We start from the raw sequence: 13,183 nt of genomic DNA on the forward strand, positions 1-13,183 counted from the left end.
AATTATTTTTAATCTTAGAGTACAATACAGTACCTTAACCCAATTTTCCTTAATTTAATATTATTATTTTTAAATATTTTAATACATTTTTTTTTCAAGTATAAATATAATAAAGGCATAGCATTTAATTAATTCATTAATTAATTTGCTTTATTAAATTTAATCGATTAATAAAATTCGAACTTACATGCTAAATATTATTATTAATATTATTAAAAAATCTATTTACATATAAAAGAAAAATAAATAAAAAAAAATTTGAAAATTAAATGCCTGAATTATAAAGAATTTTTTTTTTTTTTGAAAAAAAAAAAAACAATAAGAATAATTAATAAATTTTCTTATAATTAGACACCTGTACATTAAGTAGACATTAAATAATTAATTTAAATTTGGTGTCGATCAATTTGAATAATATAATTGCGGATTAACCGTCACCGAGATCTCAATTAATTAATTTTTTAATTAATTAACTAATTTTGTCATTAATTAATTAATTAATTAATTTTGTAATTAATTAATTAATTAGTTAGTTAATTAATTAATTAATTTCTTAGTTAATTAATTAATTAATTAATTAGTTAATTAATTAATTAAATATTAGAAAATTTTTTAAGCTTTAAAAAAATTTTATTTATTTAAAAAAAGTTTCATTCTTTGCATTCGGGGTCCGGTTTTGTTTTTGGGTCCATTGATTGCCGTGGATAGGGCCCCGTCTGATTGTGATTGTGATTGTGATGTTGTTGAAGGACCTGGTTCCTACGGACAAGGTGGAAATTTCCGTCTGCGGCTTGCTGGAGTGAGTACTCGTGATGATTGTACTGATTTCCATCCGAATCTCGGAGAGACTGAAAAAAAAAAAAAATAATTTAGTTTTTTCCAAATTGTGGGCGTTGGGGTGGAATAATTTAGACACCTAGGGAGGTTTTTGGATAGGAAATTTTCCGGGCTTTAAGTTTGGTGATGAATAGTTTTTCGATAGGAGTGATAGTTTCGGAGAAAATCGAGGTTAAAGGTAGTTCGGTGGAATTTGGGAGGAAATTTAGGAGTTTTTGGGGAAAAGTTAAAATTTTAGGGAAAATTTTGGGTCTAAAGGAAAAATTAATGACCTCTTTGATAGGAGATTGAATTTCTGATAAATTTTGTTTATGATTCGTCTAATTTTCTTGATAGTTTTCCGAGAAAATTCAATTTTCCCGATTAATTTTTTCAAAACAGAACTTTTTGAAAATTAAATCCCGAAAACTCACCTGGAAAACGTGTCTGTAAAGCTGCCCGAATTTTTCCTTAACCCTCTGCCTCTCTCTCAGCATGTAGTCCCTCTCGCTGAGCAACCTCATTTTCCGGTCCTTCATCTCCTTGACCTGATCCGCGAGGGTCATGATCTGGTCCAGCTTCCTCTTGCGGCAGTTCTGGGCGGCTACTTTGTTCTTTCCGCGGCGCCTTATATCGCGGATCAGACTCACTTGAGTTTCACTGAGGTCGTACTTGCTCATTCGCTCGTTGAACTCGTCCATTGGTAGGTTTATTATGTCGTGGACCGAAATCGGGACGTTGTGTTGTCGCGCTTTCTTTTCGTCACGCGTTAAATGTTGATCTTCTGACTCGCTTTTGCGCACTGAAAATAAAAATTTATTAATAATTTATATTATTGAAAGAATAAGCAAAATTTTATAATATCTCTAGATACATTATTAAGAAATGACATTGTATCTCGTGAACTATTGACATTTTTAAAGATATAAGCTCATCCTGATGTTACACTCATCGAGACCTTTCATTTGAGTACCCACATCAATTTTTCATATATTTTATATATTTATGTATATTATATATATGTACATATGAAAAATATATGAAAAATGCATGTGGGTACTCAAATGAAAGCTCTTGATGAGTCTAACATCAGGATGAGCTTATATCTTTAAAAATATCAATATTTAAGAAAGTACAGTGCAATTTTCAAAAGTCATTATTTAATAAAGCAAAATTTTATTTATTTATAGTTAACTTATTCTTCCTTAAAAAAAAAAAAAAAAAAAAAAAATAGTAATAATTACTTTTTTTGTCCCTCGCTAGAGGTCGCATAGCGCCCGAACTGTCCGGAGGTAGATGATACGTGTGGTTGTGATGAATATGCTCTAAAGCAGTTCTTCCAGGTACATGGTGCACTGAAAAAATTTATTAAAAATTTAATACCTCAGAAACTACTGAGTTTAGAAAAACAAGTTGTAGAAAGTTAAATTTCCTCCAAGAATCTTATTTATAAAATTTTTCCTAGGCCCAATATATTAAGCTAAAAAAACAAATCTTACATTGTCTCGCAAAGTCTACACTGCAACTAAACTTCATTTCAGGACCAGCAGCGCCATCTAAGGGACTGTAAGCATGCGCAGGACCTGCAGCAACTGCCTGAGGATCATACTCGTACTTAATAGGCGGCCCATGACCATGGTGACCCAGCGGAGACCCTGGAAAAAATTTTTAGTTAACAAAATTCATAAAATTTTTCAATTTTAAATAATTAAAATAATAATTACCGGTCCCATGGTCTTGAAGATATCTTTTACCAAACATCTGGTGCTTCTTCTGCGCCACCGGAGGTATTCTATCCGCCGGACACCGGTTACCAGTCCTGCCATTCACTGTGTAGTTACACTCATACTGCATTCGGTACTTGCTGTAATTAAAAACAGTAATTAATCTTCAGGGGATTTTTTTTCGGCTTCAAGGTCTTCGGATTTGAATTCTAGAAGAAATTCCACGAAAAATGAGTACCCACAACCCTATATTACGACATATGTTCCCGTGTGTGCTCGTGTGTGCTATGTGTGTCAACATAGGCTTGTGGGTACTCAAACTCTTCAGAATTTCCTCAGCAATTCATCCCTGTGGACTATTTTGCCCCCAAAATTATCTCCGAAGAGAAATCTTCGATATTTACCTCGCGTAATCCATAGAATAATGAGAATCGGCCTGCGTGTGGCTGGAATTGCTTCCGGTCTCCATCCACTCGCCGTCGGACAAAGACGGAACTCTTTCGCTGCCCATGCTGCTGACCGCGCTGTCACTGGAGGTATCCAGACGCTCATCGGTGATCGCGCCAGTCAAATTTGTGACTGCTGGAGCGGTGCTTGCTTGCGGCGCAAGTGTGGTACTGTTTTGGGTACCATTGTTGCTTGTGTCCCAATTTCTCATGCATCCGTACATTCCTAAAAACAGAAAAATTTTTTTAAATTAATTTCATTCCTTAGTAATAATTAAAATATATTTTTTTTTATCTGTTATAATAATGACACATTATTAGTCATTTTTTTTATTATAAGTCACGTTTTAATTCAAGAGTTATGTTTTGATAAATTTTTCTTTTATTTATTAAAAAATATTTTTATTATTTAAAAATTATTAAAAATTAAAAAACAATATTTAATATTAATAATGATATTTCTAAGTTTAATTATTGTTATTTTATTATTTTTTTTTAATTTATTAAAATAAAAACCTGACGAAATTTTTTAATGACTCAGCAATAAAATAAATTAATAATTCACCGATAAGAATTAATTCACCTTATTATACCGCAACTTAAAATAAAAAATTATATCTATTGATAAATTTTAAATTTCAATTTCCAAGACTGTACATATTACAAGTTTACGCGAAGATCTACCGAGTGGGTCTGAAAGTCTGAATCATATTTTATGAGACGGATTCTTACTATTCAAGTCATACAAGTGGGAGAGTAATATAGATTACATTTAAAAGTAGAGGGGGAGAAATAAGTAATTTTTAATAAATTATTAATGACTTCATTATTTAATAAATTGGATCTGAAATATAACAATAAATTAATTAATGACATTAAAGTTAGCTGTCACTTGACCAATTTTTAATTTTATTTAACAATTAAATTAATTATGAAAATTAATTTAGCAGATATTTGATAATTTTAAGAATTTTTTTAAACAAATAAATTATGGAAAAAAAAAAGTAGAAAAAAAATTGATCCAAGTATAAATTAAAAAAAAATAAAAAATGCAATTTTTTTGAAATAATTTATTTGTTAAAAAAAATTTTAAAATCGTTAAGTGACTGCTAACTTTAATGTCATAAATTAATTAAATTTAGTTAATTTAATTAATTAGATTAACTAAAAAATTATTGTTGAAAAATAGAATTTTTAATTTTTTTTAATTTCTACATGCCAATTTTTTTTTTTTTCAACAATTTATTTGTTAAAAAAATTCTAAAAATTTTTAAATGTCTGCTTAATTAATTTTTATTAATTACTACTATAATTTTTATTGAAATTACAGTAACTTTTTTATTTAAAAATTTCAAATTTCCCGCGCTTAGACTAAAACTCCCGCGCACGCTCTACATTTCTTTTAGAACTAACAAAACGCGGGAAGGTTGTTGATTGGCTGTTGCGGGTGTCAGATTTCACCCCCGAGAACCCGACACGAGCCCTTTGTCTCGACACGAGTCCCGAAGTCACTTGTCACGTTTTTCGAACCGCACCGATCATTTCTGCCGGCACTTACACGGGAGTCACATCGCACTTTTTTGCTCAACAGTATTTTTATAACAATTTATAAATTATTTAATTATTAAATAATATTCAAAGTTCATTATTTATTCTTATTATTTAACAAGTATTATTTAAATAGTAAATTTATTAATAATCAGCTGTTTTATTAAAATTCACGCTAATTCTTGGTAAGTAATTTTATTTTATTCCTTTTATTTTAATTCTTTGATTTTTAATTATTAATTAATTATTATTATTGAAAAGTGAATGAATGAATTAAATTTCTTTAAAAATTAGAAAATCTTTTGTTCAAAAATTATTAGCAAACTCAAGATTTTTTTTTTTACTTGAAAGCGGCCATTTTGTTTTAGATTTCTTTGTCATTTGTAAAATTTCTTCGCTATTATTATCATTATTATTTTACATTCTTTTTAATTTAAATGTCATTCTTTTTTTTTTCTATTTAATTTTTAAACAATAATTTAATTTTTGTAATAATTTTTTTTATTTGATCAATTACCTGTCTAACAAATTGTATTTTTAATAATTTTTATTAAAAATTTATTAATTTATTCTTAGATTTTTTTTTTTATTATTTCAAAATAATTAAAATTTTTATTTTATTAACAATTATTCAATTTTGTTGTTCAAATATTTAAATTAATTAAAAATACTTGAAAATAAATTAGACAAAGAATTTATGAACATATATACATATTTATATTGAAGATTATATATTAAATATCGAGATAATTGTTTGTATAAGAAAATATCTTTTTTATTTTCTTTTTCTCAAGTACGAGCATTGTGTAGAGTAAGAGGGTTTATCTTTTGTTTGTAGTATATTTTTTTTTTTTGTGTATTAAAGCTATGCCGAAGAGAAGTCTAGCGTAACTACAGTTTCTGAATTCCGAGAACCTTCGACACTTTTATTACTATTATTATTTCGATTTAATGTATTTCAAAGTGTCTATTTTATTATGTACTTATGTATTTTTATTTTTTTCCTAACTATAAACTTAGACACTTAATTTGATTTATTGGTTTATTTATTATTTATTATTTTCACAATAATTCATTTTTGTTTCAGAATTCTATCTTTGAACAAAACTTCAACATGAGTGACTGGCTATCAGGAAATAACGTAAGTTTTTTTTAATTTTTATAATTAATATAAAGAATTTTTAGTTTTAATTTTTCATAAAAAAAAATTTTATCATTATTAATTAAAAAACAAATTAATGACAATAATAATTATTATTATCAAAAAAAATTTAATTATTTAAAATTTTAGATTTTGTTTATTGTTATTAAATTAAAAATTTTTAAAGTTGTAATTTTCTATAAAAAAAAAATGTCAGTATTTTAATTATTAATTAAAAAAACAAATTAACAATAATATTTATTATTTTTATTACTTTTATTATTAAAAAAATTAAAATTTTAGATTTTGTTCATTATCATTAATTAAAAAAAAAATTTTAATAGTTTTAATTTTTTTTTTAAATTTTATTGTTAATTAAAAAAAAACAAATTGATGATAATTATTATGATTATTAAAGAAAAATTTAATTAATTAAAATTTTAGATTTTATTTATTATTAAATTAAAAACAAATATTAAAAATTTTTTAAGTTGTAATTTTCTATAAAAAAATATTATTATTTTAATTATTAATTAATAATAATAATATTTATTATTATTATTACTTTTTATTATTAAAAAAATTTAATTAATTTAAATTTTAGATTTTGTTTATTATTATCATTAATTAAAAAAAAGTATCAAAAATTTTAATAGTTTTAATTTTTTATATAAAAAATTTTATCAATATTATTAATTAAAAAACAAATTAGCAATAATTGTTACTATTATTAAAAAAAATGTAATTAATTAAAATTTTAAATTTTGTTTATTATTATGAAATTAAAAAAAAAAATTTTCAATTTTTATAGTTTAAATTTTTTATAAAAAAAATTTCATGAATTAAAATTTTTTAACTAAATTTATCATTATTATAATTGAAAAATTTTCTAGACCTCCTCAGAGGGCAAAAGTTACGGTAGAGGTCGAGGATTTGGTTCATCGGAATCCAAAAATCCCGGCACAAATGGCGGCTCTGGAGATTGGGGTACCGGTACTGGTACCGGTACCAATGGCACCGAGCAAACAAATGGAAGCAACGGCGCTGATGAGTGGATAAACGGCGGAAACAATGACACTGCTGGCAGTGAATGGTTGTCCTCTAATGACAACTACTCTGGGTCCAATGGCTACTCTAACGACAATACCGATAACGACGGTGAGGGTGGTCGAGGACGAGGTCGCGGACGCGGAAGAGGTCGTGGTCGAGGTCGCGGTCGCGGTGGAGACAGAGACGGTCGAAGAGACCGCGGAGATTTCAACCAAGACTCTGACTACACTGGAGGCGGCGGCGGCAGAGGCCGCAACCGCGATCGCGATGGCGAAGGGGGTGATGATGGTGGCGATAACGACGGATTGGGACCCGATGGTGAGGAGAAAAAAGCTCCTATCACTTACGTGCCGCCTGAGCGAAGCATGGACGATGAAGAAATATTTGGGACCAATGTCACTGCTGGAATTAATTTTGATAAATATGATGACATTGAGTGCAAGGTAATTTCATTTAGATACATAATTAAAAAATTACCTTTTATCTTGTGAACTATTGACATTCTTTAAGATATAAGCTCATCCCGATGGTACACTCTTCGAGACCTTTCATTTGAGTACCCACATCAATTTTTCATATATTTTATATATTTATATATGAAAAATATATCAAAAATGCATGTGGGTATTCAAATGAAAGCTCTTGATGAGTATAACATCAGGATAAGCTTATATTTTTAAAAATATTAATAATTAAGAAATGTCCTCGTACCTTGTGAACCATTGACATTTTTAAAAATATAAGCTCATCTTGATGTTACACTCGTCAAGACCTTTCATTTGAGTACCCACATGTATTTTTGATATATTTATATACAAATATATAAAATATATGAAAAATTGATGTGGGTAATCAAATGAAAGCTCTTGATGAGTGTAACATCAGAATGAGCTTATATCTTTAAATATGTCAATAGGTAAAAAATTACAGTGCAATTTAACAAAATTCATTGTTTAATAAAATAATATTTTATTATTTTTTTTTAGGTAACCGGTGAAAATGTTCCACCACCAATCACAGCCTTCAACACTTTGAAATTGCGCGACGCCTTGATGATCAACATCAAAAAATCAAACTACACTAAACCAACCCCGGTTCAAAAGCACGCGATCCCAATAATTCTTCAAGGACGCGATTTGATGGCATGTGCTCAAACTGGTAGTGGAAAAACCGCGGCTTACTTGATTCCGATAGTCCACCGATTGCTAGAAAATAACAACGAACTTAAGCTTACGGAGAGAGGATGTGAGCCTCAAGTTATTGTGATGGCTCCTACTAGAGAATTAGTACTTCAGATATCCTGGGAAGCTGAGAAATTCGCCAAGGACACTATTCTCAAGACAGTAGCTTGCTATGGAGGTGTTAAACCTATGCACCAGGCTGATCAAGTGCGTCGTGGTGCTCACATTATTGTTGCTACTCCCGGACGATTGAATGATTTTGTCAAGGGTGGAAGAATTAGTTTTGGCAGTATCAAATTTATGGTTCTTGATGAGGCTGATCGTATGCTTGATTCAGGATTTAGGTAAATTTTAATTTTTTTAAATTCAATTTATAGGTAATTGAAATTATATTAAAATAATTGAATTAATTTAAAAATTTTAAATAGTTAGAAATTATTTAATTACTTAAAAAATTTATAATTGAAAATAATTGAATTAATTACAAATTTTAAGTGGTTAAAAATTATTAAATTTTTTGAAAAATTAATAATTGATAATATTTGAATTAATTTTGAAATTAAAAATTCAATTATAAAGTTATAAATTTTACTTTTTCAAAAATAAAAAAAATATTCAATTTTTCTTTTAGTTTTTTAATTAGTTCAATTATTTTCAATTACTTTAATTATATTTTTAGCTGTTTAATTTAAAATAAAAACCAAAATTTTTTAATTTATTGACAATAATTGAAATCAACTATTTTCAATTTTAATTTTGTCAATTATTTTTAATAGATTCAATTAATCAATTCTTTTCATTTATAATTTTCTCAAGTTTTTTCAATTACTATCAATTATTTCAATTATTAAATTTTTTTTCAATTGTTAATTATTCAATTCTTACAGTTTATAATTTATTCAATTATTTTAAGTTATTGTAAATTAATTAATTTTTTCAATTATTTCAATTCAATTTTTTTTTTTTTTAATTAATTATTGTTGATTATTCAATTCTTTTCATTTATAATTTTCTTAACTATTTTCAATTATTGTCGATTATTTAATTTTTTCAATTTTTTTTTTTTTTTTTTTTTTTTTTTTTTTTGCAATTGCGAATTTTTTAATTATTTTCAATTCTAAAAATTAAAAATTTCAGATCATCAATGGAAGAAATCTTAGAACACGAACAAATGCCACCGAAAGATTCTCGAGTAACATTAATGTTCAGTGCAACCTTCAGCGGCGAGGTTCAAGAATTAGCCCGTAAATTCCTGAACAACTACCTCTTCTTGACAGTCGGAATCGTCGGAGGAGCCAACAGTGATGTCGAGCAAATTTTCTATGAAGTTACTAAAAAGGACAAACGCAACAAATTGAAAGAACTTCTGGAGCGCGACGGAGGTCAAAGTCTCAAAGTCAAGACAATTATCTTCGTCGAGACGAAAAAAACTGCTGACTTTATCGCTGCTTACATGAGCGACAATTTGTTCCCAGCAACTAGCATTCACGGAGACAGAGAACAACGCGAACGTGAAACAGCTTTAGCTGATTTTCGTAGTGGAAAAATGCCTATTTTAGTTGCTACTTCTGTCGCAGCTCGAGGATTGGATATTAAAAATGTTGCTCATGTTATTAATTACGATCTTCCTAAGTGCATCGATGATTACGTTCATCGAATTGGTAGAACTGGACGAGTTGGAAATCGCGGAAAAGCGACGAGCTTTTACACACCGGAGAACGACGATAAATTGGTGGCTGATCTTATCAAGGTTCTTACTCAGGCTGGTCAAGAAATTCCTGAGTTCTTTGACGCTGGTGGTGGATTCAATGCTGGAGAATCTAGCAGCTTTGGTGGTTACGACATTAGAGATGTAAGTTTTTATTTTAATTGAAATTATTTTAAAAAAAATTGATTGAAAAATTTTTTTTTTTCAATTCTGTCAATTATTTTTAATTATTCAATTTTTTTAATATATTTATGGGATATTCAGAATAATTGAAATTATTAAAAGAAATGAATTGAAAATTTCATTTTCAATTATTCAATTATTTTTAATTATTGAATATTTTTAATATATTTATGGGATATATAAAGAAATTGAAATTATTTTATAAGAAACGAATTAAAAATTTCATTTTGAATTCGATTATTTTCAATTCTGTCAATTATTTTCAATTATTCAATATTTTTAATATATTTATGAAATATTTAGAATAGTTAAAATTATTAAAGAGAAACGAATTGAAAATTTCATTTTCAATTCAATTATTTTCAATTATTCCATATTTTTAATATATCTGAGGAATATACCGAATAATTAAAATTATTAAAAAGAAACGAATTTAAAATTTTATTTTCTATTCAATTATTTTCAATTCTGTTAATTATTTTCAATTATTTAATATTTTTAATATATTTATGAAATATACAGATTAATTGAATTTATTAAAGATAAAATTAATTGAAAATTTCATTTTCAATTATTTAATTATTTTCAATTCTGTCAATTATTTTCAATTATTCAATATTTTGAATATTTTTATGGAGTATACAGAATAAATGAAATTAATATAAAGAAACAAACAAATTTTCAATTATTTAATTATTTTCAATTGTGTCAATTATTTTCAATTATTCAATATTTTAAGTAGATTTATAAAATGTACAGAATAACTGAAATTATTACAAAGAAACAAATTGAAAATTTCATTTTCAATTCTGTCAATTATTCAATATTATAAATATATTTATGGAACATACAGAATAATTGATGATAATTTAAACTATTAAAAAGAGACACGAATTAAAAATTTCATAACAATTGTTTTTAATTCTGTCAATTATTTTCAATTATTTTAATTTTTAACAATCTAATACTTGAGAGTATTATTAAAAATATTTGAAAAAATTGAAATATTTGAAATAATTAAAAAAATATAAATTATTTAGATTTTCAATTTTTTTAATTGAAATTTACTTGCCATAATTAAATCAGTCTTAATTATTCAGTATTTAAATATATAATTGAAAATGTATAATAAATTACAAGTAATTGAATTAATTGAATAATTGAAAAATACCTCAATTAAATAGATTAATAATTTTTCTCAAAAATTTGAAATATTGTCAAAATTTAATTATTTACTACTTTAAAAATTTTTCCGAAATCGAATTAAAATTTTCAATTATTTTTTTTTTTTCAGAACTACAATCAGCCGGCTGACACTGAAACGAACGAAGGATGGTAAAATATCTCTCAGCCAGTAGCTTGCATCTTTTTGCTTAACTTTACTCTTATTATTTTTAATATCATAATCACAATCATAATTATAGTTATGATATTCAATTTATAGTTCTTATATCTTAATTTTACGTTTTTTTTTTAATCGGATGATTTTTTTCCCGATTGTTTCAATAGTTAAATTTAATTTTTCTACTTTTCTAATTAATATTATTATTATTATTTAAATAATATAAAAAAAAATGAATCATGACTCAATAATAACTCTTGTCACATTGTTCAATTTTTCTTGAACTTAAACTATAAAATTTAATCGATAATTGATATTTAATAAAATATCAAACATTCATTATTATTAAATATTATTAATAATAATTGACATTAAAAAATGAGGACATGACTTGTATGACTTTAATATGCTTAAAAATTTCTAATGAATAAATAATTGATTATAAAAAAAAAGAATATAATAATTTAATGATAATAATTACCATCATCATTAAAATCCATCAGCTGCAAATTGGTGTCATCGAGGATGTTGGAAAACAACCCGTCGGGGTTTAAATTTCCCTCCGATGAAAGTGGATTGTGTGAATAATGAGTGTAGTTTATGTCGTGTGGCTCTGGCTTGTAAGGCCCATTTGTGTCGGTCCCAATTGGCTCTGAGCTGTTTGTCAGGTTCATTGAGGTCGCTACAGCTGATCCTAAATTCGATGGTCCTATAATAAATTTTTTTATTTTTAATTTTAGTATTCAATATTAAGAAAGAAAAATTTTGGGCCTTAATTTTTTATTAAAAATTTTGGGACTTGAAAAAATTTTTACAATTAAACTTAGTATTTATTTTTTTAAATAAATTTAAATAATGATTTTGGGCCTTATTTTTAAGAAAAAATTGGGTCCTAATTTTTTTTTATTAAAAATTTTGGGACTTATGAAAAATTTTTGCGCTTGGGCTTTGACTTAATTTTTAAAAATTAAGCCCCAAAAATAATTTTGGGCCTTAGTTTTTTATTAAAGTTTTTGGGACTTTAAACGAATTTTTTCAATTGAATTTTAAAAATTAGGTGAAAAAATTAGTTTTGAGCCTTAATTTTTCATTGAAAATTTTGGGACATATAAATATTTTTACAATTAAATTTAGACTTATTTTTTTGAAAATAAAGTTAGAAAAAATTTTTTGGGCCTTAAATTTTCATTATAAATTTTGGGACTTTTAAAAATTTTGGCCATTAAATTTCGATTTGTTTTTTAAAAATTGAGCCCAAAAAATAATTTTGGGCCTTAATTTTTTTATTAAATTTTTCGGGCCTTATAAAAATTCAAAGTTTTGATATTCAAAGATTTTAAAAATAAAAATAAATATTTAAGAAACTTACCAATATTTTGAAATGGGCCCGTTGAATTATAGTCGCCAACCGGTAGAGGTAGAGTAGCATTGTTGAGAACAACATTACGCTGCATCTCGTAATGATGAGTTGAGTTCAAGCCGTGTCCTGGATACCCGGGATGTGATGGATGTCCAAAGTCTGTCGCACTGGGAAGTGATAGGAATAGTTCCCCCGGTGGCCATCGTTGGTCGGCGCCCATTGGTCGGCCATATGCTACTCGGCTCTGCAAATATAATTTAATATTCAATTAATTAATCTGAAATATTTCACTTCTAATTCAAACTTCTTGCCTCTGTAACTCTGGCCCTAATTACCCCACAAACTTCTATTTATATCCAAAAGTTTCTATAAACCTTCCTCTACAACCCCATAAAAATTTAATTTCTTAATTGCCATAACTTCCCTCTCAACAACTTTTTCAAAAATTCCCTTTTCAAATTTCTAAAAATTCTCTAATTTTCACTTTTTAATTTTTAAAACACTATAACTCTGGTCCAAATTACCCCACCAACTTCTAATTTTATACAAAAGTTACTTTGAACCTTCCTCTAAGACCCCATAAAAATTTATTTTCCTCCACACCTTACTTCACCATCTTTCAGCCCGAACAAAATATGATAAAATAAATTATAAATTTTTTGGGGACAATTCTCGAGCTGTCAG

At 26.6% G+C, this 13,183-nt stretch overlaps 2 protein-coding genes across 4 annotated transcripts in view; one reads left to right on the top strand and one right to left on the bottom strand.

Moving 5' to 3' along the window:
• Positions 1-325: 325 nt before the first annotated feature.
• LOC123270448 (endoplasmic reticulum membrane sensor NFE2L1) overlaps positions 326-13,183 on the bottom strand; it is a 58,586-nt gene continuing 45,728 nt past the window's right edge. For all 3 annotated transcript variants that reach the window (XM_044736502.1, XM_044736501.1, XM_044736504.1), the window contains 9 exons: positions 12,509-12,743; positions 11,621-11,848; positions 2,945-3,212; positions 2,541-2,680; positions 2,316-2,471; positions 2,061-2,171; positions 1,251-1,618; positions 601-848; positions 326-472 (listed from right to left, as the gene is read on the bottom strand). In XM_044736502.1, the coding sequence (XP_044592437.1) occupies positions 651-848; positions 1,251-1,618; positions 2,061-2,171; positions 2,316-2,471; positions 2,541-2,680; positions 2,945-3,212; positions 11,621-11,848; positions 12,509-12,743 (1,704 nt within the window). In that variant the 3' untranslated portion in view covers positions 326-472; positions 601-650. The remainder of the gene's footprint in view (positions 473-600; positions 849-1,250; positions 1,619-2,060; positions 2,172-2,315; positions 2,472-2,540; positions 2,681-2,944; positions 3,213-11,620; positions 11,849-12,508; positions 12,744-13,183) is intronic.
• On the top strand, positions 5,622-11,576 carry LOC123270461 (ATP-dependent RNA helicase vasa). Its single transcript, XM_044736528.1, has 5 exons — positions 5,622-5,675; positions 6,569-7,168; positions 7,712-8,250; positions 9,044-9,758; positions 11,092-11,576. Exons 1-5 carry the CDS (start codon positions 5,649-5,651, stop codon positions 11,134-11,136), a joined length of 1,926 nt encoding a protein of 641 aa, XP_044592463.1. The 5' UTR covers positions 5,622-5,648; the 3' UTR covers positions 11,137-11,576.

The sequence above is a fragment of the Cotesia glomerata genome, linkage group LG8, assembly GCF_020080835.1.
Source record: "Cotesia glomerata isolate CgM1 linkage group LG8, MPM_Cglom_v2.3, whole genome shotgun sequence".
NCBI lineage: Eukaryota > Metazoa > Arthropoda > Insecta > Hymenoptera > Braconidae > Cotesia > Cotesia glomerata.

Coding starts and splice junctions, on each gene's coding strand:
- LOC123270461 (XM_044736528.1), top strand. CDS start 5,649: ATGAGTGACTGGCTATCAGGAAATAAC. Junction 5,676..6,568: donor ACTGGCTATCAGGAAATAAC/GTAAGTTTTTTT, acceptor AAAATTTTCTAG/ACCTCCTCAGAGGGCAAAAG. Junction 7,169..7,711: donor ATGATGACATTGAGTGCAAG/GTAATTTCATTT, acceptor ATTTTTTTTTAG/GTAACCGGTGAAAATGTTCC.